General features: G+C 53.8%; 2 protein-coding genes across 6 annotated transcripts; one reads left to right on the forward strand and one right to left on the reverse strand.

Moving 5' to 3' along the window:
* The first annotated feature begins 943 nt into the window (after positions 1-943).
* On the forward strand, positions 944-20405 carry LOC111160690 (transmembrane protein 143). Of its 4 annotated transcripts, XM_022523980.1 has the most exons (8): positions 944-1012; positions 1367-1607; positions 2970-3074; positions 11213-11407; positions 12241-12371; positions 13623-13902; positions 18502-18691; positions 19317-20405. In XM_022523980.1, exons 1-8 carry the CDS (start codon positions 990-992, stop codon positions 19529-19531), a joined length of 1380 nt encoding a protein of 459 aa, XP_022379688.1. In that variant the 5' UTR covers positions 944-989; the 3' UTR covers positions 19532-20405. The 4 variants fall into 4 exon arrangements, with proteins under 4 accessions (XP_022379688.1, XP_022379690.1, XP_022379689.1 ...); XM_022523982.1 differs by lacking the exon at positions 11213-11407 and having other exon boundaries at positions 19317-20378; XM_022523981.1 differs by lacking the exon at positions 2970-3074 and having other exon boundaries at positions 19317-20378.
* Positions 20406-21314: 909 nt separating this feature from the next.
* On the reverse strand, positions 21315-25173 carry LOC111160705 (epithelial membrane protein 3). Of its 2 annotated transcripts, XM_022524014.1 has the most exons (5): positions 24907-25173; positions 23863-24025; positions 23467-23569; positions 22426-22566; positions 21315-21590 (listed from the first exon to the last, which is right to left on the reverse strand). In XM_022524014.1, the coding sequence occupies exons 2-5, from the start codon at positions 23938-23940 to the stop codon at positions 21421-21423; spliced, it is 492 nt and encodes a 163-aa protein (XP_022379722.1). In that variant the 5' UTR covers positions 23941-24025; positions 24907-25173; the 3' UTR covers positions 21315-21420. The 2 variants fall into 2 exon arrangements, with proteins under 2 accessions (XP_022379722.1, XP_022379724.1); XM_022524016.1 differs by lacking the exon at positions 24907-25173 and having other exon boundaries at positions 23863-24081.
* Positions 25174-27123: the final 1950 nt, after the last annotated feature.

Raw genomic sequence — 27123 nt, forward strand, 5'->3', positions numbered from 1 at the left:
CCCAGGAGCCAGGGAGCTCATTCTAAGGACTGTACCCTCTGGGTGAGAAGCCACGGGTAGGATTTTCCAGGGATTAGGGGGTGCCAGAACCTAGATCAGAACCCTTGGGAGGTCTGAGCCAGAGGAATCCCTTTCAAGATTTGGGGTGACAGCCCCCATAGTGGAGAATCAAGGCATCTCAGGGTGTATTTTAGGCCGGCCTCGTGACTTGGGGTTATTTTCTCAGGATAAGGGCCTCGCCTTAGAATCGAAGTCCACCTTCCTAAGAGTGCATTTCCTCCAGTTGGGGGGAGTCTGGACCTTAGATGTGTGGGGAACATGGGCTCAGAACGGAGCTCTCCCCTCAGAATTAGGAGGTCACGCCCCAGACACCAGACTACCTTCTTAGAATCGGAGTCTTCCCTTTAAGGACCTGGAATGGGGGTGCTGGGGCTTGGGGGTGATGCTGCCTGACAAAGGGCCACCCCTACTCTGGAGGCCCGGTCTTCGTCACCTGGAGGCCGGCTCTTCCTTCCGCCCACCCTACCCTCCTGGTCTCTGGCGCCGCCTCAGCCTTTTGGTTCCGCTTTTTCCCGCCTTTTCGCTCCTCCACAGCTGATTGGCTGAGTCCAAGTCCCGCCCCCGCCCTTTTCCCGCCTACTCTGCAGCTGACCCGAGTCGGGGCGTGGCCCGGGCGGACGTTGGGCCGCCCGCCGTTGGCTGGCCCCGCGCGGGAGTCCAGCCCCGCCCCAGTCCTCCTCAGAGTCTCGCGCCCGCTCCGCCCCCTTCCCTTGAAGCACGCCGCCAAGGAGACACTTCCGCTGCGCATGCGCCGCACTCAAACAAGGCGAGAGAAGAGAGGCCAGATTGCGCACGCGCAGTTGAGACAGGGCGTTAGGGGAAAGATGGACGGCTTTCGATGACCAAGGCTTTGCGCATGCGTCTTACTGCAGGCTGAAGCTGAAACTGGGGGACCCAGGACGCTTTCCTACACATGCGCAGGAGGCTCAATGACAGTCGAGCGTTGGCTAAGGTGAGGGAGAGGGCGGAGGATTGCATGGCCGGGGGAGGGCCGCCCTGCACCCCCTATGTAGCCTTTCCGAGCATCTCCTATGCTCCTAAGATCCACCTGCTGCCTAGACCCCGCAGAAACCCGTTGTACCACTATAGGGTCTCTGGGCCCTTAAAACGCCCCAGGACTCAAGACTTCTGACCGCTGCCTGCAGTTCAGGGCCACATGAGCAATGTGGGAGGGCACAGGCAAGACGCGCCGCAAGATGGGCAGATGGGCTCTGCGCCCTGCCTGGGGAAGGGACGGCCCCTGGAGGTGGGAGAGGGTGCGGTTTCTCTAGATGACCTTTGATTCCTGTTCATTTCCCTTGTTCAGGCTCCAGGGAAAGGGTCTGGCCATGCTGCATGTGACCCGGGGGGTCTGGGGATCCAGGGTCCGAGTATGGTCCCTGTTGCCCACGCTCCTCGGGCCCCCCAGGGCCCTGTCGTCGCTGGCGGCCAAGATGGGGGAGTACCGCAAGATGTGGAACCCCACGGAGCCCCGCGACTGGGCCCAGCAGTACCGCGAGCGGTTCATCCCTTTCTCCAAGGAGCAGCTGCTCCGCCTCCTGACACAGGTACCGCCCGTCCCGGGTCCGAGAGCCTGGGGACTACGGCTCCCGGCAGGCATCGCGGTGGCACGCCCTTCGTGCCATAGAGGGCTGTCCTGGCGCCTCCTGGGAGTTGTAGTTCCGTTCCCTTTCTTCTCCCGGGTAGGCGTGCAGGGACAGACCTGTGAGGTGCTGATACAGAAGCAATTCCGGACTCTCGCTTGTTCTAGGGCCTTGAGCAAGCCCTCCCTGGGGCATGGGTTTTCCCTGTGCAAAATGGGTATAATAATCATGCTCATCATTACTATTACTACCACGTAATATCAATTATTATACTAGCGAAAACGTCATCATAATTATTATCACACTGTTTGAGCTCTTACTGTATGGCACAGTGCTAAGCATTTTCCACGTCTTGTTGAGTCATCAGAACAACCCAGTAAGAGAGAGACTACCATGGTCCCTATTTTACAACTGAAGTGACTGAAACAGGTGAGGAGAGAAAGTGACTTATCAAGGTGATGATGTTGTGGCCCGGGTTAGAACCAAAGTGACCTGACTCCACAGCAGGGCAAGGACTGTGATCTCTTGTGAGGCATTAGGCACCTGCTGCACTGAGGGCCCAGCTCCAGAGCTAAGCTCTTACCCTACTTTCATCATCCTGCTTGTCATTAGTGAGGATTATCATTCATGTATTTAAAAATTATTTATTGAACAAATCTGTATGTACTAAGGTCAATGCTAGACTTTATTCACAAGCACACACGTAGGTATCAACACACACAAACACTATATGTACAGGGTCACGGAATTGCATCACATTCTCACCATCACTCTCTCAGAAAGAGGGTGTGGCCCTCTGTTGCTGATGAGGGAACAGGCTCAGGGAGGTGAAGACATTCACCTAGGGCACGGAGGTAGGAAGCATAAAGAAGTGGTTAAATATGTGTGTTCTGGAGTCAGACAGGCCCTGATCAGAGTCTCAGCTTCTTTTCATACAAACACTGTGGCCCTCAGTGAGTGACTTCCACTGAGCCTCAGTTTCCCCTTCTGAAAAATGGGGGGTTAAATATAATTCCATCCAGCCCTGTACAGCCTCTGGAGGGTGATAGACCAGCGAGCGGCAGCTGGTACACCATCACTGTGTCAATGTCAGTGAGTGAGTGTCAAAGCGGGAACTTGACCTTCTAGCTCTTTCCGCTGTCTGTTTTCCAATACACCGGGCTGGCTCAGTTTCTTGGTCAGTAAAATTGGCTGCCCCCCCCACCCCAAGCAAAACAAAATCTTAAAATTAAAACCCAGATCATATGGACTGCCAGAGAAAGAAATCCACCCTGAGAGGAAAGGGGAAAGAAGCCTAACGAGAAGTTTTGCCTCCTGAGGTAACAGGAATTCCACTCCAGCCCCAAGGAGAAGGCAGCTTTGGCGGAGTTTGCGGCCCACGTGGACTTCTGCACCTTGTTCCACTACCACCACATCCTGGCCCGGCTGCAGGTGAGGACCGGGCCCCTGGCACCATCCTTGGTGTGCCTGTTTGCTTATCCATTCATTCAGTAAGAATCCTCTGAGTCCCTCTTTGGAACCCGGCCCTGCTCTAAGCATCAGTGAGCGGACAGATGAAGCCACGTCCCTGTGGAACTGAAATTCTGGTTGGGGAGACAATGAATGAATGAATGAATGAATGAATATGAAATGGGATGGCCCAGAGCCGTAAATGCTGTGAAGAACAATGAAGCAGAGTAGCGGGATAGGGAAGGATGACATGAGGGCCTGTTTTAGACAGGGTGGTCAGGGAAGCCTTCTCTGAGGAGGTGACAGTTGAGTGAAGATCTGGGTGGAGACACAGAGAGAGAGCCCTATAGATGTCTGGTGGCGGGTGGCGGGGAGTATTCTAGGCAGAGGGAAAAGCAGATACAAAGGCCCTGGGGGCACAGAGAGTTGGGAGAACAAGGCAGGGAGCCCTGTGGCTGGAGGGCAGTGAGGGAGGGAGAGCAGGCAGAAGATAAAGGCAGAGAGGGGTTGGGTGTAAACTGTTTCCTTAGGTGATCTGGCAGCCATGGGAGGGCTCTGAGCAGAGGAGGGACATGTGCTGATTTAGGTGCTAACGGGATCCTTCTGGAACAGACTATCGGAGGCAGGGAGATCTATTCAGAGTCAATTATGTTTGTCCAGGTAAGGGATAATGGCAGCCCCAGCAAGGGTAATAGCTGTGGAAGTGGGGAAAAGTGGTCAGATGCTGATAATGGTGGGAAGGCATCAGCATTTGGCTGGGCAGGCGGGTGGTGAGGGAGAGGAAGAAGTCAGGGGGGGCCTCCAGCAGTTTAGGCCCGCTCCCTTGGAAGAATGGAGCTGCCATTTACCAAGATGCGGAGGACAGAGCGGGGGTGGGAGGCAGATTTGCAGGGATGACGCGAGCTCCGTTTTGCACTTAGGAATCTGAGATGCCTATAAGACAGCCAGATGGAAAGATGGACCCAAATGTGGGCTCCGGAGGTCATGGGAGGGGTCTGGGCTGAGCAGCATCCCCTGGGAGCATTTAGATTTTGCTAATGAGATCAATAGGGGGATTAGCGGAGCCCTGGGACATGCCAACCTTGAGATCAGGAAGGGGAACTGGACCTGGTGAGGGGGACAGCCAAAGAGCAGCTAGACAGAGAAGTGGAACCCCAGGGAAGGGTGATGTCAGCAAGCCACATTCTCACATCCTCCCCCTTCCGCTCCCAGGATCCTGGTGGGGGGCGCGGGGGTGGGGGGAGGGGTCCCTGAGACAGTGATCGGCCTCAGTGATTTTCTCTGTGTGACTCACTGAGCTCAGAAAAGCTGTTAGGCTCACAGTAATAGTTTATTACAACAAAAGGATAGCGAACAAAATCAGCACAGGAAAAAGGCCCTGGGGTGGGGTCCCAGAGAGGCCACGCCACCTTCCTGCTGTCTCTTCCAGAAGTATTTTACAGGATGACACTTAGTTCTCTCACCAGCAAGGTGGGATAGCGTGTATGGAGTACATTGGCCCGCCAGGGAAATTCACCTGAGCCCTGGAGTCCAGGATTTTTTTTTTTTTTAAGATTTTATTAAGTAACTTATGCACCCAGTATGAGGCTCGAACCCCCAACCCCGAGATCGAGAGTTGCATGCTCCAGTGACCGAGCCAGCCAGGTGCGCCAGCTGGGATCCAGGATGGTTACTGAGGGTTGGTCAGCGCTGGCGTGGCCAGCCTTAGCTACTCAGTCACCCTCCAGGGCCATGAAACTGCTCCTCCGTGGCCAAGGCCCTTACCAGGAATCACACTGTTAGCATAGACTGGCTGCTGTGGCCCAAGGCCCCGGAGAAACCCAGATCCTCTTAGCAAACATTTCCAAGGCCTTAGAAGTTACCCAGGATCAAGGCCAGGGCCATTCCTCTGGGATGTGCAGGGTTTGGACCACCCAGGCCTGTTGAGCCCACCCTTACTGCACACTGCCCTGACACGTCCCCTCTCTGCTTTGAAGGGCAGTGACAACAGCCCCCTGCCACTGAGCGCTCACTCCGGGTCAGGCTCATGGACCCCTTCCTATGACATCGAGGGGCAGCTGCCGTCAGCCCCATTTACAGACGCAGCCACGGGGGCTCTGGGAGGGCCTGGCTGAGCCAGGATCTGCATCCAGGTCTAGCTGCCTCCGAGCCCTAGCCTGGGGTCCGTGAGAGGCACGGTTTGTATTTTTTTTTTTTAAAGTTATTTAGAAAATCATCTTATTCTATAAACAGTTAAATATATAGAAACACAGAACACATATAAAATGAAGATGCATATTACCACTGAGGCAGGATTTTTTTTTTAAAGATTTTATTTATTTATTTGACAGACTGAGATCACAAGTAGGCAGAGAGGCAGGCAGAGGGGGTGGGGGACGCAAGCTCCCTGCTGAGCAAAGAGCCCGATGCAGGGCTCGATCCCAGGACCCTGGGATCATGACCTGAGCTGAAGGCAGAGGCTTTAACCCACAGAGCCACCCAGGTGCCAAGAGGCAGGAGATTTTAAACTGCGACACTAAGAGGGGAAGGGAAGGGTGGGAACAGAGACAGGTGGACACCATGGGGGACGTTTTGCTGATGACCTAAGTCCCCTGAGGAAGCCGCCCCTGGGCAGGCAGAGAGGTGGCTACGTTGTTTACCAGCCCGCCAGTGACCTTGACAGGTGACCTCTCTCTGCACTTCCTTTCCCTTGTTCCTCGTTGAATTCATTCATTGGGTATGTATGTACATATTTTAAAGATTTATTTATTTATTTGAGAGAGAGAAAACGAGCAGGGGGAGGGACAGAGGGAGAGAGAGTCCCAAGCAGGCTCGACTCTCAGCACAGAGTCTGACGTACGGGTGGAACTGACGACGCCTAGATCACGACCCAAGTGGGAACCAAGAGTCCGACGCTCAACCGGCTGAGCCACCCAGGCTGCTATCCTTGGCCTTCCTCACCTTGTAGACAACAACAGTCCAACCTCTGTCTCCCGTCTTCACGTCACCTTCTTTGTGACTCTGCTTGTCCTTTTCTGTCTCTTCTAAAGGACATGCTCATTGGATTTAGGCCCTCCCTAATCCAGGATGATCTCATCCTGGGATTCTTACCTAATTAGACCTGTGAAGACCCTATTTCTGAATGAGGTCATATTCTGAGGTTCCGAGATGTGAATTTTTCGAAGATACTGTTCAACCCTCTCCACCCAGTTAAATTTGAATTTCAGATAAGCTATGAATAACTTTTTTCTTTTGCAGTAGAATTATGTCCTGTATAATACAGTCCTCAAATATAAAATTGTTAGTTGTTGATCTGGAAATCAAATCTAAGTTGGTGTACTGCATTTAATTTAATTTAATTTAATTTAATTTAATTTAATTTTTTTCTAAATCGGATAACCTAATTAAGAAGAAAAAGCAAGCAGGAATGTTTTGCAATTTTAGGTAGAATAGTCAGGGAAGGTCTCACAGAGAGGGTGACATTTGAGCAGAGACCTGAAGGAGGCAAGAGTGAGCCATGAGATCTGTGGGAATAGTAAATGCAAAGGCCCTGTGGCAGGAGTGTGCATGGTGTGCAGGAGGAACAGCAAAGAAGCTGGGGAAGAGGGCCAGAAATGAGAGCAGAGATGGGGCTGGGGCCCAGATTCTGCAGAGCTTCTTGGGGACCCAGTGAGCACTTTGCTTTGACTCTGAGTGAGGTGGAAACCACCAGAGGGCTCTGAGCAGAGGGATGAGAGCTGGCTTCAATGACAACAGGTGCCCTCTGGCGGCTGCCTGGGGAACAGACTGGGTTGGGGCTGGAAGATGGGTGTGGGGGGACCAGTGCCCAGGCCACTGCCACAGTCCAGGGTGTAAGGGTAGCTCAGACCTGGGGTGAGAGGGGGATGGTAAGGGGTGGTGATGAGAAATGATCAGATTCTGGATCTATTTTGAATGTGGGGCCATCAAGATTTGCCAGTGGGTTCAGTGTGTGAGAAATAGAGGAGTCGGACGGACTTGGCCTCTTCTGAGCCGGGTAAGGTGGCAGGAGAAGCAGGTCTGAGGAGGAGTTTCAAGACTCCAGTTTGGGAGGAAGTGAGTTTGAGAGGATGCCCATCAGATGCCTGCGTGCAGGTGTCAGGAGGCCCGTTTGGACGTCTGCCGGCAAGCGTTGATTGGGGCTCAGGAACGTCAGCAGCAAATTCAAGCATGTACCTTGCCCTCAAGGAGCTGAACTTGAGTAGTGGGGACAGGTGGAAGTCAGGTGCTCTCCTCGATGAGTGGATAAATTCGGACAGTGAACTCACCGGGCACGGTTCATAGCAGCAGATAGCAAAGCTGACCTTGGTTTCTGTACTGAAGTCCGTGTGCAAATTGGTGAAATGTACTCCTTTCTCTTGACTGGTGCTGCATAATATGGTAGTTGCTATCCACATGTGGCTGTGTTTAAATTTGAGATCATTGCAATTAAATAAAATTTTGAAATTCCGTTCTTCTATTGTATTCACCCCATTTCAAGGGCTCAGTAGCCACCTGTGACCGGGCTATTGGATGGTGCGGATCTTGATGTTTCTCTCATTGTCAGCGGTTCTGTTGGATGGTGTTACTTTACATTCTTTATTTCCATCTGAAAGAGTGGCAGGATAAATGTATATGTCTACTGCATCTAAAATGGTGCTCATTAGATCTGGCACATTTGTGCAGTGCCCAATCTGCCCAACCTCACAGGGCAGCTCTGCTCAGCCTAAGGAGCAGAGAATGGCTCTTTGAGAGTGATAAGGGAACTGGAATGTTGTAGAAGAATAGGACTTAAGTAGTGGACAGGGAGGGGGTCAGGGAGAGTCTCTTAACAGCATGTACAATGTCCCTGTGCCTGGAGGAACTTACACCAGTGTGGCTGGTGTTGAGCCACCAAGGGCGATTGTGGTGTTAGGTCCTCTGAGGCCTTGCAGGACACAGTACAGAGCATGATCCTATTTTCTGAGGGCAGTAGGAGCCTTGGAATGATTCTAGCAGGAGATCGACATAGTTAGATGTGTAATTCCTGATATAACACTTCTTCGCTGTGACCTTGTGCAGTTACTTAACCTCTCTGTGCCTCAGTTCCTATCTCTGTAAATGAGGGTAACAATAGTACCATTGTCACATGGTGAGAACAACCTGCTTCAAGCAGTCCCTGGTGTGTAGAAAGTTCTATATAAATGTGCACTATCATTTATTACTGTTGTTGTTATGGTTTGATAGAATCTTGGCTGCTGTGTAGAAAGCAGATTGTTGGGAGTGGGGTGAGGGGATGTGGGGAGACCATTGAGAAGGCTGTTGGACTCCTCCAGGCAGGAGGAGCAGATGGGGGTGTGGATGGGGTAGGGTGTGGGGGGGTGCAAAGTGGTGATCTGTTTTGGAGGTAGAACCATCAGGGCTCATTGCGTGGGGGAAGGGAGCAGCAGGGGTCACCTGTGACATCCAGGGGTCACTGTGACATCCGGGGGTCACCTGTGACATCCAGGTTTCTGGCCGACATCCAGGTTTCTGGCCTGGAGCCCTGGGTGGAGATGGATGGGAGGAGCCCAGAAGAGAATTTGGCTCTCAGCGGATGCTTGATGAATGCAGATTTCGCTCTCCTCTGGCTCTGAGCTTCCCTCCCCCTCAAACTGCGGCTCAGTCCCAGCAGTGGAATTTCTCAAGGTCACTCTGTGAGTCTGAGAACTTGGCCTGTGGGACCTGAAGGGCTTCTGGCACAGGCCCCAGCATTGGGCCAGAGTCCTGTCCTCGGGCAGCACACCCCAGCCCTGGGAGTTCACTCAGAAGGGGACTTGCTGAGGCTCAGCTGTCCTAGCTGTCCTGTCTCCCTGCTCAGTGGTTTCCATGGCCCCGGGCCTTCCCCCCTCCAAACTTCTGCCCGGGCATTCTTCCCACTTGGAGTACCTCTTTCCTTCCACTAATTCAAAATCACACCTGGTCTAGACAAGTTGTTCCTTAGGGCTACCTGTCCTGAGACACACAGAGGACTGGGCTTCTGGACCAGTGATCTCTCCATGAGGCTCACTATATAGTCTGGGCAAGTCACAAGTCATCCTGAAACCAGCGAAGAGCCTAGGTACCCAGAAACTCCCTCCTGCATTCATTCACTGAGTCAGCATTTTTTCTTTTCTTGTGGGCAAGGGAGGAGGGGGTTGCAGGTATATAAAATGAAATGGGCAGAGCAGAGGCCAGTTTGTGGGGGACCTTGGAGGTGGTGGACAAGTTCTGGTATTTATGCCACCGCGGCGGGGTTGGAGGGGAGAGGTTGCGGGATCTGTTTCTAGTCTGAATAAGCTCTTTGAGGAGAGCAGTTTGGAAGTGGTGAGAGAAGAAGCAGGGAGAACAGAAGCCCAATGTAGTTGTTAGGGCAGGAGGAAAAGGTGGCCATGGAGATGGGGGAGGGGGCGGATGGATTCGAGGGCAACTCAAGGGTCTAGCCTGTGAACTTGCTAAAGGGTTGGAGAGGGCAGTGAAGAGAAGGAAGGGATCAAGGATGCCTCCGAAATGTCTGATCAGAGCGTCTGTAGGTTCGGGTAGTACTATTTCCTTTATTTATTTATTTGTCAGAAAGAGAGAGAGAGAGAAAGCACACACGCAGGCAGAGAGGAAGGCAGAGGCAGAGAGAGAGGCAGCCTCCCTGTCGAGCAAGGAGCCCGATGTGGGACTTGATCCCAGGACCCTGGGATCATGACCTGAGCCAAAGGCAGCAGCTTAACCCACTGAGCCACCCAGGCATCCCAGTACTATTTCCTTTAGAGACAAGGCTGGTGGAGGGGAAGGAAGAAATGAGGCACTCTCCTCTGGCTGGGTTAGCTGCGAGATGCCGTTTCCAATGGGAGGTACGGAAGAGATCATTGACTATGACTGTCTGATGCTTGGGGTGGAGGCCAGGGCTGGTTGCCAGAGGAAGAGGTCTGGGAGAAGAAACTCAAATTTATTGGAAGATGGGGGTAGAAGGACATGACCTGTGGCTCGACATGGTGCATTTGAGGCAACTGACATCCCCCGAGGGATGTCAACTGGAGAGTTTGCATTAGTCAGTATAAAGGCTTAGCTGCTGTAACAAGCAGACCCCATGACACAGTGGTTTAAAGGAAGTGGAGAGGGATGCCTGGGTGGCTCAGTTGGTTAAGCGACTGCCTTTGGCTAAGGTCATGATCCTGGAGTGTTGGGATCAAATCCCACATCGGGCTCCCTGCTCAGCGGGGAGTCTGTTTCTCCCTCTGACCCTCCCTGCCCTTGTGCTCTCTCTCATTCTCTCTCAAATAAGTTAAAAAAAAATCTTAAAGGAAGTAGAAGGGGATGCCTGGGTGGTCCAGTCATTAAACGTCTCCCTTTGGCTCAGGTTATGGTCCTGGGGTCCTGGGATCGGGCCCTGCATTGGGCTCCTTGCTTGGTGGGAACCTGCTTCTCCCTTTCCCATTCCTGCTGCTTGTGTTCTCTCTCTCACTCTTTCTCTGTCAAATAAATAAAATCTTTAAAAAAAACAACAACAAAAAGGAAGTGGGGGATTATTTCTCTCCCCCTTCACAGTCCGGTGGCAAGTGGGCCAGGGTTCCAAATGAGGTTATTATTCTAGGACCCAGGGTCCTTCCATTGTGTTGCTGTGCCATTCCTTAGAACGCTGTCTCCATCTGTGTGGTCAAAACTAAGCCGGGGGCAAAGCCGTGTTTTCAGCCAGCAGTTGAAGGAAAAGAGTAGAGATTTAGGGGAGCGAGAAGTGAGGGGGAAGTTGGACCTTCTGCAGCCTTTCTGTTCACAGTCCATGGATGAGACCTGCCTTTTGGCCACATCTAGCCTCCGGAGAGGCTGGGAAACATATTCTCCCTCTGCATCCTTGCATCCCCCTTCCCCTCTGTTACTGGGGACAGATGCTCATGTCTCGGAACTGGGTATCAGGTCTGGAAACTTGGAGGACGGGTCCGGGCTAGAGATGTGAAGTTGCCCAGAGAGACACAGATTCGCAGAGCAGTGTTTAAAGGGATGGGAGTAACGAGGCTACTGAAGGTGAGCGCGAGGAGAGAGAAGGGGAGAGAGCCCAGCACAAGCCCTGGGGCACCCCATCCCCTAAAGGGTGGGCCGGGAACTATCCCTCATGCTGTGCCCTAGCCCATTTTTCTTCTCTCTGACTCTCTCCTCAGGCGTTGTATGACCCCATCAACCCCGACAGGGAGACCCTCGACCAGCCTTCGCTGACGGACCCCCAGCGTCTGTCCAATGAACAGGAGGTGCTCCGGGCTCTGGAACCCCTGCTGGCCCAGGCCAACTTCTCCCCGCTCTCGGAGGACACCCTGGCCTACGCTCTGGTGGTCCATCACCCTCAGGATGAGGTCCAGGTGCCTGTCTTCTAGGGGAGACCTGGAACTCCCAGGAAGCCTTGGGGCAGGGTGGAGCCTTTGGGAGACAGAGGCTGCTGGGAGTTGCCCTGAACACAGGGCATGAGCCCACATAGCTTTTTTGGTGAATTAGAATGCAGTACCTCTTTCCCAGTCACCACACTGCCATCTGTTGGAAAAGTATAATATACAGATCTTCGTAGGACTAGAGCCTTTATCATCATCTTCCAGAAAGCTGTAATAATAAATAATACAAAACGCTCATCCTTAAAGTCAACAAAATTAAAATAAAAATCATAAAATTCCAAAGTCCCCCATTTAGTGATTTTTAAGATACACTTTTTTTTCCAGAGTCATATTTTGTCCGAAATTGGGATATGACTTATAAGTGGTAGTGTGGCATAGTTTTAACTGACAATATAATTCTCCTTTAGTTGCTTCATAAAATAGTGGAATATCCAGTTGACAATTATTACAATATATAAATGTGTCAAAGTAACATGCTGTGTACCTTAAGCTTACAGTGTTACATGTCATATTTATTCAATTAAAAAACAATGGAGTATCTTAAAATCAGTGTTATTTTAGATTCTTGGAAATGTGGTAATAAAAATGACTTTGAGGTAAATGGTGCCATCTTAGATAGTATGCCCTTGTGCAGTATACAACACGAGCAACTGTACCTGGCCATCCTGTCTAGACCCATCCCAGATGATGATAAGCCTGGGAGAGGAGTGGAAATCATTGAGGGGAGGGGCATCTAATTCTAGTAGCCTATGCTCTCACCCTAGCCCATGCTCAGCTGCCTCTGCTTCCTTTGTCCCCCTTGTCAGGTGACAATAAATTTGGATCAGTATATCTACATGCAGTTCTGGGCCCTGGGCCAGCGAGTTGGGCAGATGCCCCGTAAGTCCAGCGTGGGCTCCAAACGTGGCTTCTTCGTCAGGTCTCCCCCTGCAGAGAGGTGAGGCGGCCCTTGTTCCCCAGCTGCAACGAAAGGGAGCAAGGTTAGAGTCGAGAGGGGACTGACAGGTCAGTGTCTGGATTTGGGTATCGGGACCTGGGAGGGGAAGTCACAAAAGGGGTGGGGAGATCATCCAAATGCTGCCTCTTTTTCCCCAAGGGAAAAGAAGAACTACAGTGCCCAGGGAAGAGGAAGGGTAGGGACACTTCTCCCATTTTCCAAATGAGGACGGCTGAGGCTCAGAAAGAGAAGGCCACATTTTTAAAAAAATGGCGCAGCCAGGATTCTGGTGAACATTATATTTTAAACAGAAACTGCCCTCATACAGAGCAGGGTGAGGAGAGGCAGATCTCTTGGGCTTGTAAATTACCCAGCCTTTCTGGAAGTCAATTTATCAAATATGGTCATGAATCCAAAAAACCAAACCAAAACAAAAAACCTAAAGAAAAAAAAAAAACACACACACAAAAAACAAAAAAACAACCCTCTTATCCCTATATACCCCTCAGTAATTCCACTTCCAGGAATCTATTCCAAGGAGATATTTATACTTGCAGATTGTGTGTTTAATTATCTGTCTCTCACACTGGACTAGAAGCCCCACAAAGGCGGAGACCGACTCATTTGGCTCCCTCTCCAGAGCTGAATAGCACTCCCTGGCACCTCGCAGACACCCGAAATGGAAAGTAGAATTTGAGTTTGAAAAATAACCAAGGGGCACCTGGGTGGCTCAGTCGGTTAAGCATCTGCCTTCGGCTCCAGGTCATGATCTCCAGGTCCTGGGATCGAGCCCCACGTAGGGCTCCCGACTCAAGCGGAGAGCCTGCTTCCCCCTCTCCCTCTGCCTCTCCCCTTTCTCCTGCGCTCTCTCTCTCTCTCTCTGTGTATCTCTCTGTCTCAAATGAATACAGAAAATCTTAAAAAAAAAAAAAAAAGAAAGGAAAAGAACTAATGAAAAGATCGGCATTCAGTTCCCCATTCACCAAGTACCTAAAGCTGGAAGCCATCTATGTGTCCAATGACAGGGGATTGTGTTATTTTCGCTGATGCCCTGTTGTTGGACACTGGTCTTCTTTCTGAGTTTCCTCCCGTCCCCATTAAGCAGCCTTCATGATGAGTGTGTGACTCCAGAGCTAGAGAGTGTCCTGGGTGTTGGGGGGGAGGGGGTCGGAGGGTGCTCCCCCAGAGTGATCCTGACCGCCCTGCCACCCCCATCCCCCCCATCCCCCCCATCCCCCCTCTGTCCGGCAGGAGGTATTTCAAGCGGGTCGTGCTGGCAGCCCGTACCAAGCGGGGACACCTGGTGCTGAAGAGCTTCAAGGACACGCCCCTAGAGGGCCTAGAGCAGCTGCTCCCGGAGCTGAAGGTCCGCACGTCCACCACACAGCGCGCGCTGCTCAACTTCACGCTTTTCGTCTCGGGCCTGGTGTTCTTCGTCAACGTGGGCATGGTGGTGCTCACGGACCTCAAGATGGCCACCTCCCTGCTGCTGCTCCTCTTTGCCATCTTCATGGGCCTGCGGGCATCCAAGGTGAGTGGCCGGCCGTCGGCGTGCCTATGCGGTCCCTGCCTCCCCATGTTCCTCCAGAAGCTGGGCCGCCCTGTGTTTCTGCTTCTTTCATGCATTCCTGCCCCCTGCTGTCCTTCCTTCCTTCCCTTCTTTACTTTGTCATTCCCACGTTCCCTCCATCTCTTCCTTCTGGATCCTCTGTACTCTACACAGCCTTCGGGCAGCTTTCTTCACGTCTCGGGTCTTCGGTTTCCTCACCTGGAAAACGGAGACAGGAGTCAGACCTGCCTTGTAGGGTTGTCCTGAGCAACACTGGGTTTGAATCTGGCTCTTCCGTCTCCCAGCTGTGGGACCTTGAGCAGGTTGCTTAACCTCTCTGGGCTTCAGCTCCCGCATCTGGGGAGTGGGGATGACAAGAACCTGGTTCACAGGGTTGTTGGGGGATTGGATGAATGAAGACATGGGTGATGCTGAGAACAGAGCCTGACATATACTACAAAATGTACCATATGAGGGTTTGCTGTTCTGATGATTATTATTACTAACTGGGCTGTTGTTCTCTGAGTCCGGGCTTCCTCATCCTGGCGGGGTGGCATTATCACAGGGGACCGGTTTTATAAATGTGGCCCCCTGAGCTCCAGCCCAAACGGACTGAATTGGAAACTTTGGGACTGGGGCCAAGGAAACTATTTTTACCACACTCCCTTCCTGATTTTGCTACATTTGAACGCATGGCTGCCTCATACAGTTGCGCAGGTTGTTCACCATCCAAGGATTTGAGGCCGAGGGGAGGGCTGGGGGCTAAAAGCTGACTTGCGCCATGCGTGCTGAGCCGAGGCTGAGTCGGCCCAGGGGGGTTGCCTTTTACCGATTCTTCCCAGGGCTGGCACCGGCCCCAGGAGTGTGGACTGGTGTGTGGCATCCATTGTACTTGATTATTCACTCGCTGGTTCATTGCTTTTCAAGCTGTTTACAGCCATCCCAGCGGGGTCTTAGGAGGACTGGTAATAAAGCCTACAGATAATAGCCACGCTGGGCTGGCTGAGAGGGTGAAGGGCCAGGGTGGGGTGTAGGGCATTGTGGGGTGATAGCAACTCCCGCTGAGGACTAGGGGTCGGGTGGGATTTAAGGGAAGCTTTGCAAGGGGGAGGATTGAACCCAGTGGGGAAGGGGCTGAACGAGCACAGCTTGAGGGATCTCACAGGGCTGGAGTCCAGGGTACAGGGTGAAGTGAGGCCCCAGAGGGTGGCAGGGGCCTTGAATGCCAGAATAGGGACCCCTGGCTTTATCCACAGGGCAGCTCGTGGATAAAGTGCCACAGTGCCACGACAGATTTTCGAGCCCGGAGGGAGTGGAGCCACCACAGAGGGGGTGGGGCTGTGAGCCCAGCCGCAGGGAGGCTGGTGAGGGGTGTCCATTGGTCTGGAAGGGGACCCAGAGGCCCAGCCCTAGGTGCACCATGCATCCCACCTCCCTGAGCCTCCAGGGGGCTGTGGAGCCTCTCGGGCTCTGCAGGGTCCAGGTTAAAACCCAGTTCCCTAGTTAATTAGTGCATCCCCATTGAATGTTTTCCCATGCTCTGGGCTAAGCTCCAGTCCTTAAATGTGGGCCCTCTGAGCCTCCCTCCAGCTGCACACTCTTGTCCCCTCCTGTGTGTCAGTGTCTCCCAGGTATCTGTCTCTGGTCCAGGCTCCTGGATGTCCCTACGCCCTTCCCACGGACACCTCATCCCCTGTGCCCAGGATCCTTTTTCCCCAAACCCCCTTCTAAGGACTGGTCTCAGATCAGATGCCTGGGAGCTGATTTTGCGGCCTTGTGCACATCCCTCTTTCTTCCCCTGCCACCCGCTTCCCCCCCCACAAACCAAGAGCTCATCCGTTTCTGTGGTTTGCACAGGCAGCCCTCTGTCATCTCTTAGATCGGGGCTCCGTGCTCAGCCTGGAGCAGGCGAACTCCAGAACAGCCCCCTGCGGGCCCGTTGCCCTCCCCTCCAGCAGCAGCTCCCCACACCCACTCCTGGTCGTGGTTCTCATCTGTAGAGGGCCTTGTCCCCCCAGTTACTTGCTAGACCCCTGGAGATGGCCCTTGCCCTCCCCCACTGTTTGTCAGTCCCTAGCCTGGCCTCACTGCCCCCATTCTGCACCCATCTTGTTCCCTCTGTCCTGGCCACAACCCAGGTCTTCCCAGCCTCCCCGGTCGGTCTCGTCCCAGCTCTCCAGCCCATCCCCAGGGGCCCCAGAGCTGGCCCTGCTCCTTGCTCGTAGCCTGGCCCCAGAAACCCTGTTTCCCCAGCCTCAGCCAGCACAGTCGTATGCTTCAGCTCCCCCAAAACATAGTGCTCACACCCCTTCCTGTTCCGCACTCTGCAGCTTCACTGCACTCCTCTCCCCTTTGCAAGGCTGTTCCCAACAGAGGACCGAGGACTGAGATGTCCTTTCACCCCACTGGGCTGGCCGTCCCCCGCTCACCCTTTACCCTCCGCTTGGAGGCTTCAGGAAACCTTCCCAGTGTGGCTGCAGACACACGGACAGGCTGCCGGCGTGCCTGACAGAAGTCACAGTGATCACTGCAGGAGCCCGATGACACTGTTGCTCCTCTGTGGGACACAATGTCCACCCTGAACCTTGAGGATGAGGCAGTGAGTGTTTTCTAAGAACAGACCAGGGGTGACTTGGCTTGTCCTGAGGCCTGGAGGCCTGAGAGAGAGGGCAGCTCAGGATAATGTTTGGGCTGAACTGGCTCATCAACAGGAGACGCATTGAGAGTAGGAGAAATCTTCAGGGGCTGGGCCACGCAGGGCCTTAGCATCAGGCCAGGGAGCGTGGACTCTCTGAGGGCACTGGGGAGCCATGGCAGGGATGTGAGCGAGGGAGGAGCAGAGTCAGCTCTGGGGCCCTGAGGAGACAAACTGGAAAGGGCAGGGGCAGGCGGGAGGAGGCCACGCACGAGGCAGTTTGCAGAGGAGGGGACAGGGCTGAGAGAGTCAGGGCAGGAGGACAGGGCTAAGGACCGACAGGCTGCCTAGGAGGGAACGAGGATGCTGCCAGGGGTCTGGCCTGGGACTGGGCAGATGGCGAGGCCACCCCAGATCTGGAGCACAAGAGAGGGGGAACTGGTAGGCTGGGGGGCGGTGAGGGGCCACAGTGAGGGTTAAAGGGAACACCCGGGTGGCAGCTGCTGTGTCCTCTCCAGGGAGAGAGGTCTGGCATCATCCCATGCCACAGAGCATGACCAGCCCGCTTCATGTCTGGGAATTCAGTGGCATAAGTTCGGCAGAAAGACAGCAAACCCAGGGTGTGATTCATCCCGGACGGTCCCTAACACACGCAATTCTCGCATCTCACCTCCCCCCGGCGAGATGGCCATTCATTCCCACACAGGGACAGACACTGCCTGAGCGGGGCTTGCGGCAAGGGAGAGCAGGGTTGCACACAGCCTTGTCATTGGTCCTGGGCTGGTCATTTGAGCCATTTCCACAACTCTGAGGACTTCAGAGGCATTTCACCTTGGGTCCCCGTGTAAGATGGGCGGCAGACAGTACATGCCTTTAAAAGACGGCACCTAGCCTGGAGTGCGGTTGAATATTCCATAGTAGCTAATGTCAACACTCTTGTTATGGGTCTGGGGCGGTACCAGGTGTCTCATAATCTTCTGGAACCTCATTTGACTGACAGTGCCCCCTACAAAGGACTTAGGTCTCAGCCAAGGGCTCCCAGAGGGTAGGGGACAGAGTTGGGACTCTCCCCCCCAACCCCCCGCCAGCTTGGGGACCCAGCGGGCTTGAACTCATTTTGTGGATGAATGGGGCAATCAGAGTGGAGGTTTTAGTGTGAGCCCCGGAGGGCACCGGGGGGCTCTCCTTTCCCTCCTTAGGGACGCCAAGTCTGGGGAAAGGGGTCCAGCCAAGGAGGGGCAAAAGGTGGGGAAAGGGGCTGCTCGTTAGTTAGGGACCCCAAACTTGCCCTTCCCCGCATTCTACCCCATTCTCCTTCCCTCAAAGAAGCTTGGAGTATTTATTTTCCGTTAACACTTCTCTTGACAATTTAACCTTTGAAACTTTCTGTTACGGCAAATTTCAAGCAAATGCAGGAATAGGACCGCGTGATGAGCTCCCGAGTCGTTGGCATCCGGCGTGTATAATTATCCACAGTCAATCGGTTTTCACCTAAGGACCCCTGCGCGCCCACCGCTGGGTTATTTTGGAGTCAGTCCTAAACATATCGTTGGAAATACTTGAGTAGGTGTCTAAAAGATAAGGACTTAAAAAAAAAATATCATCGTCACAGAGAGTTCCAAGGCTAAAGCTCAAATCGCCCGGAAATCCTTGAACAAATCTATTAATACGTGCCTCAGATAGGCAAACCCGCGAAGCGGCGGCGTCGGGAGTGTGTGTGTGTTAGAAATACAAACACCCGGGCACTGCTCCTGGGGACCTGAACCCAGGAAGTCCCGGGAGAGCGCGGGAGCAGGCGGGAAGGACCCTCCCAGCGCTCAGTGACTGGGAGGGGGAGTGTATAGGTGGGGGCGTGGGGTCCCGGCACCTCCCGCGCCCCCCCGCCCCGCGCCATCCCCTGGCCCCCGGGCATCCCGGCTGACCCCGCGGTACGGTCCTGCCCGCAGATGTTCGGACAGCGGCGCAGCGTGCAGGCGCTGGAGCTGGCCCACATGCTCTACTACCGCAGCACTTCCAACAACTCGGAGCTGCTCAGTGCCCTGGCCCTGCGCGCGCAGGACGAACATGCCAAGGAGGCTCTGCTGGCGCACAGCTTCCTGGCCCGGCTGCCCCAGGGCGCGCGCGGCCAACCGGAGGGTAAGCCTCGGCCCTGCCCTGAGGTCCGCCCCTTGCCCCGCCCCCGGCCTTTGCTGCTCTGCCCCCCTCCCATCGCGGCCCAGTAGTGACGCGGCCCATTAGTGACGCGGCCCCACCTGAAACTGACTCCATCCTGTCCCTATGGGCTCAAGACGGCCCCTCAGCAGATGGGACTCCCACTCCCAGCCCCCGAAGCCAGCTTCTGATCTTGATGGACCTGGTCCCTGCCTGGAGTGACCTCCCTATCCTGACCTTATCCTGAATAAGGGTCTTGGATCATCCGACTTCTGGTGTGGCTTGCCCTCCTTTGGTCCCAACTTCCCTAGCGCTTCTTCCAAAGGAGGGACTCTTGTCCCCTCCCAATGTGAGCCTCAGGTTGTCTCCTTTCCAACAGGACCCTCCCTGACTTGTCCCTAGATGACAGATCCAGAGCTGGACAGCACCCCCCCCCCCGCCCCCGCAGCAAGGCCTTGTCCCACTTATTTGCTAACCTCAAGCGTACCCCTGGGCTTCTCCCAAACCCAGACCCCGCATGTTCCTTGCCCTGTGCCCTCCCTGCTCTCCCTTCCGGTCCTTCCAGGTCCCAGTCACCTCCTCCTAACAACACCTGCTCCTCTCCCCGCAGAGACCTCCCAGTGGCTCCAGTCGGAGGTAGAGCACTGGCTCCTGGCCCAGTCAGGCTGTGACGTGGCCTTCAACGGAACTCGGGCCCTGGCCCACCTGCAGGCCCTCACCCCCAGCATCGGGATGTTCCCATCCCCGGGTTTCCCCAAACTGGACCCGTTGCCCACAGTCATCTCCGAGCCCCCACAGCCCGCACCCAGCAGTGACCAGCACTGAGAGAAACCTCCGCCCAGCCCCGCTCGGCCACCTGGGGAGGCACTAAGCCCCGCCCCCTCGATAAGCTGTCAATCAAAGCTACTACGCTTTGCCCCTCCCTAACTTTCACTCGCCTACAGGCAATCACTTCCGTTACACTGCACTCTTAAACAAAGCTAGCAGTTGTGACGGCCTGCAGTTGCTAGGCAGCCCCCCTGAACATCCAGTCAAAGCTTTTTGGCTCCGCTTCTAGGCCATCCCTTAGTCCCACCCCCGCCGTGAACATCCAAACAAGGCTGGGCTGAGAAGGAGTGTCCGCCAATCACAGCTGTTCGGTGGTACAAGCCACCAGGCACCGTGGTTAAAACTGTGCCTCCCGAGGCCATAGATCATCGTCTTTTTAGCCCGCTCCGGGCAAGACGCCCAACACGTTCACCAAGGAGGAGCCCAGGCCACCGCCCATGGGAGCCGGTTAGCCCAGCTCTCTGGCCAACTGGCAATGACAGCTGCTGGGCACTGTCAGTTGTCGCCGCATAGAAGTGACCAATCAGAACTTCCAAAGGAAACCTGATCTTTTCGTCAATTGCCGCTGCTCCTCAGGCAGGCTCTCCGGTTCGCTGCTGCTCAGCTGGTCCAGGCTAAAGGGGTTTGGGAGCCTTGTTTCAGGCAGAAGACTGGGGGTGAGGAGGAACCAGAGACCGTCCTCACTCCCAAGACCCGTTTCCACTCAGGCCCCAACAATCTCAGGTGCCTTTCCTGCCCAGGTCCCTCACCCTTTCTGCAGAAACTACCTCGGTCTGGATCTTTCTTCCACCAGTGGCCTGTGCAATATTTATTGGCCTGTCAACTTCTTCCCTGTCCCCTCTCTCAAAGGAATAAATCATGTTTAATAGCTGTGGATGCGTGGGATAGCTGCAGGGGTTGAAGAGAAGGAAAGCATCAGAAACTTGGAAAGAAAAGACTCGCTCTGGGGGGGGATGCATGTGGGTAGGGCCTAGGCAGAGAAAGCTGTAGTCCTAGGAAGAGACTGGGTTCGCAGTTGGTGAAATAGACTGGCTGAGGGTAACAGAAGAGGATCTGAGAGAAGATTTGGTTCCTGAGGAGAGGCCCTGGTTCCCCAAAGACTGGGTCTTATGAACAGGGAAGATAGAACAGCCACGTGCAGTTGTGCAAATTGTCCACTGCACAATGGCACACAGCCAGGGCATGGGCAAATGTAAAATCCAGCCATCGCCCTGTCCCCCACGTGTGTCCTGGCCCGGCTGGGTCAGCCTGGAGGGGTGGGGTGGGGGATACCATCTAATTTTTACTAAGGTGTCATATGGACTAGAGGCAGAATTGGGCAGGGGAGGGGAAAGAAGAGGGGTTGGGTTCTAAGGAGGGGAGGTGTCTGAGTTCCAAGCGGGAAACAGAAAAGTCTTCCCAGAGGTCGGGGGGGGGGGGGTGGAGACCAACAATCTAGAACAACACATACCCTGCCTGGTTGAGAGAAAGACACCCTTGTACACGGAAAAAGAGGACAGGAAACCCACATGCCTGGTTCTTTCCCGCAAGTGCCTAGAGGTCTAGACTCTGCAGGAATCCTGAAACGGGAGGGCGCAGGGCCTCAGGTCTGTGTAAGGGGGAAATGCGGCTGGGACCCCTGCCTCCTGTGTCCTGGTTTAGAAGGGCCTGGGGGCCTGAAGCTGGGCATTCTGAAGGCTGCTGCTGGAGGTGCTGTCCCAGGTTCAGGAAAGATCAGGCCTGAGCAGCCTGGGTCCCTGGAGGAGGCAGGGAGGAAGGAAGGAAGGAGGCAAAGGCGGAGCAGGTGGTTAAACGGTTTTATTTTCTGGAGGAGGCCGGGGGCGGGGGCTTCGGGGATGAGACGGAGGGCCCGGCACCGGCAGTGGCGGCAGGGCGACGCGGGGCCCTCACTCCCGCTTCCGCAGGTGGATGTAGATGACGCCACTGGCCAGGGCAAGGGGGAAGGCCACCCAAGCGAGGGCGAAGCAGTAACCAAAGCTGCCCCCCGGCGGGCGCTCTGCCAAGATCTCCTCGGCGTGAATGGCGTAGATCAGGGCCCCGGTAAAGACCGCCACACCTGCGGGGAGACCGGAACCAGGTGTCACGCAGTATCCGCAAGAAGACTGCATTTCCCAACAACCCACGGGCCAAAGAAGCCGCTGGAGAGCCAGGGCTCAGCGCCGGTGCCTTCTGGGAGTTGTGGTTCGCTCCTTCAGAGCCTTGCAATGAGGCTACCGCATATGGTCCTTGGGCAATTTAGCTGATCTGGCTGGGTGCCCTTTACTCATCCATAAAATGGGAGATAATACTCATCCATCCATTCATCCATCCATCCACCCATCCCTTCGAGGAACATTTTTTAGTGCCTTTCTGTGAGCCAAGCTCGAAAATAGTAAATTAAAACGAGAGGGACTTTATAGGAACCTAAGAGAATATTCCAGAAAATGAGGACTATGATCACTTAGCTCTCTGCACCTGAAGGCAAAAAATTTTAAAGTGCATAAACTTGAAGTGTCTGATACGCGGTAGGTCCACCAGAAACAGAAGCTCGCTGTACAAAATCACTGCTATTATGATTCAGAGTTCTCTCCTGGAGTATTACTTAGCTAACTGTCTCCCTCCCATCGTTGGGATCTAAAGTATTCGCTCACACCACCTTTCCCAGCCCTGGCTCCTTGAAGTTCTAAGTGTCGGCTTCCACATGACTCAGAGATGCATACCACAAAACACGGAATCAGTGAAAAGTACAACTCCCAAAAGTCCCCAGGCAGAGAGGTAGCCTGCCGAGGCATTTCAGATGGTCCTTGAGCTGTTGATAATTGTTTTCTTTGACCTGATGTCCATTCTCAGGGCCCGCAGCACCCGGACAGTCCCCTGTCCCTTCCCTTCAATTCCCTGGGGCCCGTACTCACTGGTGCAAAGCTGGCAGAGACCAGTGGCATAGAAAAGCCCTCCTCGCCGCATGGTGTAGAGCTGGAACATGAACAGGATGAAGGACAGGCAGCAGAGGATGAGGGAAAGTACCATGAGGACCTGAACTGCCTTCAGCCAGCCTGCAGTAAGGAGGAGATAGAGGTGAAGTCACAGTCTGTCCAGAGTCCCAGCTCCACCAGCTGGATCATCGTTCACTGCCCTACCCCGTTCACAGCCATACAGGTTTGGGTACTTGTGAATATCACTTATATTGACCTTGATTCCTATTACTTTGCTAAGTTCCCTTATCAGTTTTAGAAGTTTTTTTCAAGATTCTTTAGGATTTTCTACATGAACATGTCCACTGGGAAGAGAGACATTTTTGCTTTTTCCTCTCCCCTCTTTATACCTTTTATTTCTTTTTCTTGCCTAGTTGCATTGGCTACCTCCAGTATAACACTGAATAGAACTGGTGGGAACAGAAGTTCTTGCTTCACTCTTAGGGGAAAAGCATTTAATCTTTCATTTTCTTTCTCTTGGAAGTTTAGAAGGATACAGCTCTCCTCCTTTATCACTCAGATGCAACAGCACCATACCCCCAACCCACCTTGTTCATGACCCTGGAAGGATTTAGCCCCACCCCTTTAGAACCTTAATGTGGTTCCAACTTCAATGCCTTGGAACTTGGACAAACTGGTCCCAGACATCCATTCCAAACACCAGTCCCATTTCCTTAGAATTTTGAAAACATAATCCTACCTTCACAGAATCTTGGGAGCTTTCTTCCCCCATTCCTTAAACCTATAGCATGTGCCCTCCCCTCTTTCTGAATCATAAAGGAGGGAGGGGGTTAGTCCATTTTCTCTAGAACAAGAGCATATTGCCCCCTACCATGCAGATAAGAGTGTCATAATCAGCCCCACTCACTCATTGAGACCCAGAGCTGCCCACTCAGACTTTGAAGGGGTCCTAGTTCTTGGTCGCGGGAAGAGACCTGGGGTGACCCCTCCCTTTGCAGATTGGTCCCCGACCCCCCTCACCATTCTCGCTGACGTTACTGCAGGCCCACGTTTTGTTGTCATTGTTCCACGTGCAGTCATACCAAAGATTCAGGGACTCCTTCCCTGGGAGGGTCCACCAGGACTGGGATGGACAGAGAAACAAGGGCAGGGTTAGGAGAGGAAAGTGGGTGGCGTCAGGGAAATTGTGGGTAGGGCTGGGAAAAGGGTGAGGTGCTGGAAGGCATTGGACTGGGGAAGGCATGGATTTAGTAAGAAGGGATGGGAGCAGTCAGGGGAAAGTGCACGGTAGAGGCCTCAGAGGCAGACCTCTGAAGGGAAGATGCTAGAGAAAAGGGGTGGGGCCCGAGGGAGTTTAGAAGAAGGGCATGGTGGGAGTCTGCAGGAGAAAATGCCTGCCAGCTGGAGTAGGCTTACCTTGTCCAAAGTGGCCACGAAAAGCAGGATGAGAATGAGGATATGAAGGGCAGAGACCACCAGCAGGAGGAGAGACATAGCTGCAGTGGAAGCCTGGGCTGGGGGGTGTCAGGAGATGGTTGTTTCAAGAGGCTGGCACAAGGGCTGGTGAGACGCTCCAATCCTGGTGGAGAAGTGGTCTGAGTCCAGACTCCCCGGGGTTGATGAAGAAGAGGGCTGGGGGCAGGGACTCCAGGGTCTGAGTGGGGAGGAGGCTGGGGGCATGGACTCCTGAATTCTCCAGAGGTTGGACCAAGCCAGGGATGGACTTTTGGGTCCAGGAGGGAGTAGGATGAGCAGTGTGGCCTCCCATCTCCTCAAAGTCCTGATCCTGGGCACATATGAGTCAGGATATGAAAATTCAAGCGACACCCCTCTAGATTCATCAGAAGCTGGGGGCTTCCCCCCAGAGACAGGCGGCATCCTTGAGTCACCCCCCTCCTCTCCTGGGGTAGGGAGGAGGGGGACCCAATGAGTCACCCAGTGACTCATCCCACGCCCCTGCCTCCAAGAAACAGGGAAACCCCAGTCCCTGGCTATGCCCATGAGGTCCCCACCCCACCCCACCCCATCTTGTAAGAAAAATGGGTGAGATCCATGCTGGGGGTGGAGGCCCGGGTTGGCAGTAGGAGGCTTGACAAGAAGGAGCCAGCTTCCCAGGACCCATCAGTGTCCAGAAAGGGGGTGCCTGGACGTTCCCCAGATGTGGGGTGTTCTCTGGCAAGGCCCTGATCTCAGGGTCCTCAGGAGAGAGTGGACAGCCATGGGGAAAAACTAAAGGAAGTTTACCAGTGGAGGGCTCTGCTGAGAACCCCGAATCCTTGCCGGGCCCCACCCCTTCCCGAATCTCCACCCCAAGTGCTAAGAGATCACTTCTTAAATGACAAGGATTTCCGTGGGGTCTGAGAGCAGGGCGTCTCTCCCGCCTGGGGGTATCCTTCCCAAACTAGTGCACTCCCAAGTAAATAAAGAAATCCCAGTCCGAATAACGGACTGAAAACTTACCGAGAGCGGCAGAAAAAGTCAGGGCTGGAGTCTCGTCCCTTGCTGGGGCCTCCGCGCCCCGCCCTTCTCCTCCCTCCTTCCACCCTCTCGAGGCCCCCGCCTCTCTCACCGCCTTCCTCCCTCCCTCGCTCGCTCTCCCCTCTGGCTCTCTTCCTCCTTCTCTCCTACAATCAGGATCTCTTTCTCTCCTTTCTTCCTTCTTTCTCTCTCCAGTCCTCACTGCCTATGCCTCCTTTCTCTCTCTTCTCACTCTCCTGGTTTTTCTCTGGGCTCCTCCCAATAAATACTGACCCTTTTATACCCACTCACACCGCACCCAGCTGAGGTCTGTAGTCAGAGGGAGGGACTAGGCGCTTGGGTTTCTCATTCTCTGTGCCACCACCCACTGCCCCCAGACAGGCATCTTCTGGGGCTCACTCCCAGCGTTGAAATGAGAAGTCCTTGGAGCCCAGGGAGTGGAGCAGCTCCAGGGTGGTGCAGTCATCGAGGAGAGGGAGGGCCCCATTTTCAGGACTCCAGACTGGGTCCTGTCCCAGGCCGGCCAGCCGGCTGGATGTCTGCTTTCCCTGATGGAATTTAGGACTGGATACTTCGAGGAATGGGGGTTTAGGAGAAAGGGCCAGATTCCCACTGCGTGGAGGTGGGTTGAGATCTGGGAGGGAGTTCGCCCCACAATGGGGGTCAGGGGATGGAAAATGGTAACATGTAAAATTCTGGAAGGGGACAGGGAGTGGAAGTTGATGCCAGTGCCACTATTTCCTGCCTGGTGGGGCGGGGGGCGGTCTTGACTGATTATCTCAACTCTCTGAGCCCCGTTTTCCTCGTCTGCAACATACATGGATACTGTAATACTAAAAATACTGACAATAGGGGCACCTGGGTGGCTCAGTCGTTAAGCATCTACCTTTGGCTCAGGTCATGATCCAGGGTCCTGGGATCAAGCCCCGCATCAAGCCCCGCATCGGGCTCCCTGCTCAGCAGGAAGTCTGCTTCTCCCTCTCCCACTCCCCCTGCATGTGTTCCCTCTCTCACTGTGTTTCTCTCTGTCAAATAAATAGATACAATCTCTTAAAAAATAATAATATTAACAATATACTAATAGTGGTAATCTTAATTCAGATACTGACTTGAAATGAATAAGGTAATGCCAGTACACTAACGCAGCCACACATTCATTCCTTTCTTCATCAAACATTTATTGAACATCTATTATGAACCGGGAGGTCATAATAGAGAAAACAGATGTGATACCTGCTGTTATCATGGAGCCTACTTTCCTAGTAGGGCTGGCGGACCCTAAAGAGAAAACCTACCAATGAAGTGGAGAAATTTCAGAGGCGGTGCTAAGTGCTTTGCAGGAAATAAAACAGAGTGGAGGTGAGAAGGAAGTAAAGTAGCGGCAGGGAGCTACTTTAAACAATGTGATCAGACAAGGGCTTTGTGGGGTGGTGACATCTGAGTGGAGACCTGAGGACAGGAGTCATTTCAGGGCTGGAGGAAGGGGAAATGAGAGGCTGGAGTTCGCAAGAACAAGCTCAGGTTGTTTGGAGAGCAGACAGAAGGACCAGTGTGGCAGGAATTGGGGGGAGCTGGAGGGAGTGGTAGGAAGGGAAATTAAAGAGGGCCCTTGAAGACTAGGGGAGGAGCTTGGCTTTTATTCTAAGGGCAGTGAGAAACCACTGGAGGGTTTTAAACAGAAGTGTAGTACCAGGGACTTAATGTTCACTGTTATTATTACTTATTGTTGAGTTATTGAATCAGGGTGGGATGTGATTACTATATACTTGGGTCTCTTGGAGGGTGTGGGCACTAGTAAAAAGTGAGGGACAGGGGTGCCTGGGTAGCTCAGTTGTTAGGCGTCTGCCTTCAGCTCAGGTCGTGATCCCAGGGTCCTGGGATTGAGCCCCACATTCCCTGGGAAACCTGCTTCTCCCTCTCCCACTCTCCCTGCCTGTGTTCCCTCTCTTGCTATGTCTCTTTCTGTCAAATAAATAAACAAAATCTTAAAAAAGAAAAAGTGAGGGGCAGGGGATCAGGTGTCTGGGGTCCTGATAGGGAATTGGGAGCTGGAGGACTGAAATCCTAAGTTCTTGCAAGGGAAGGAAACTAGACTATTGGATGTGGTTATTTCAATGGGGCCAGAGCTAGGGCGCAGGAGAGTGGTTGGTCCTCTCAGCTCCCTGAATGGGTGAGGGATGGGCAGTTCAGTGACTAGGC

Source organism: Enhydra lutris, unplaced genomic scaffold, assembly GCF_002288905.1.
Source record: "Enhydra lutris kenyoni isolate GAN:26980312 unplaced genomic scaffold, ASM228890v2 scaffoldscaffold77, whole genome shotgun sequence".
Classification (NCBI taxonomy): domain Eukaryota; kingdom Metazoa; phylum Chordata; class Mammalia; order Carnivora; family Mustelidae; genus Enhydra; species Enhydra lutris.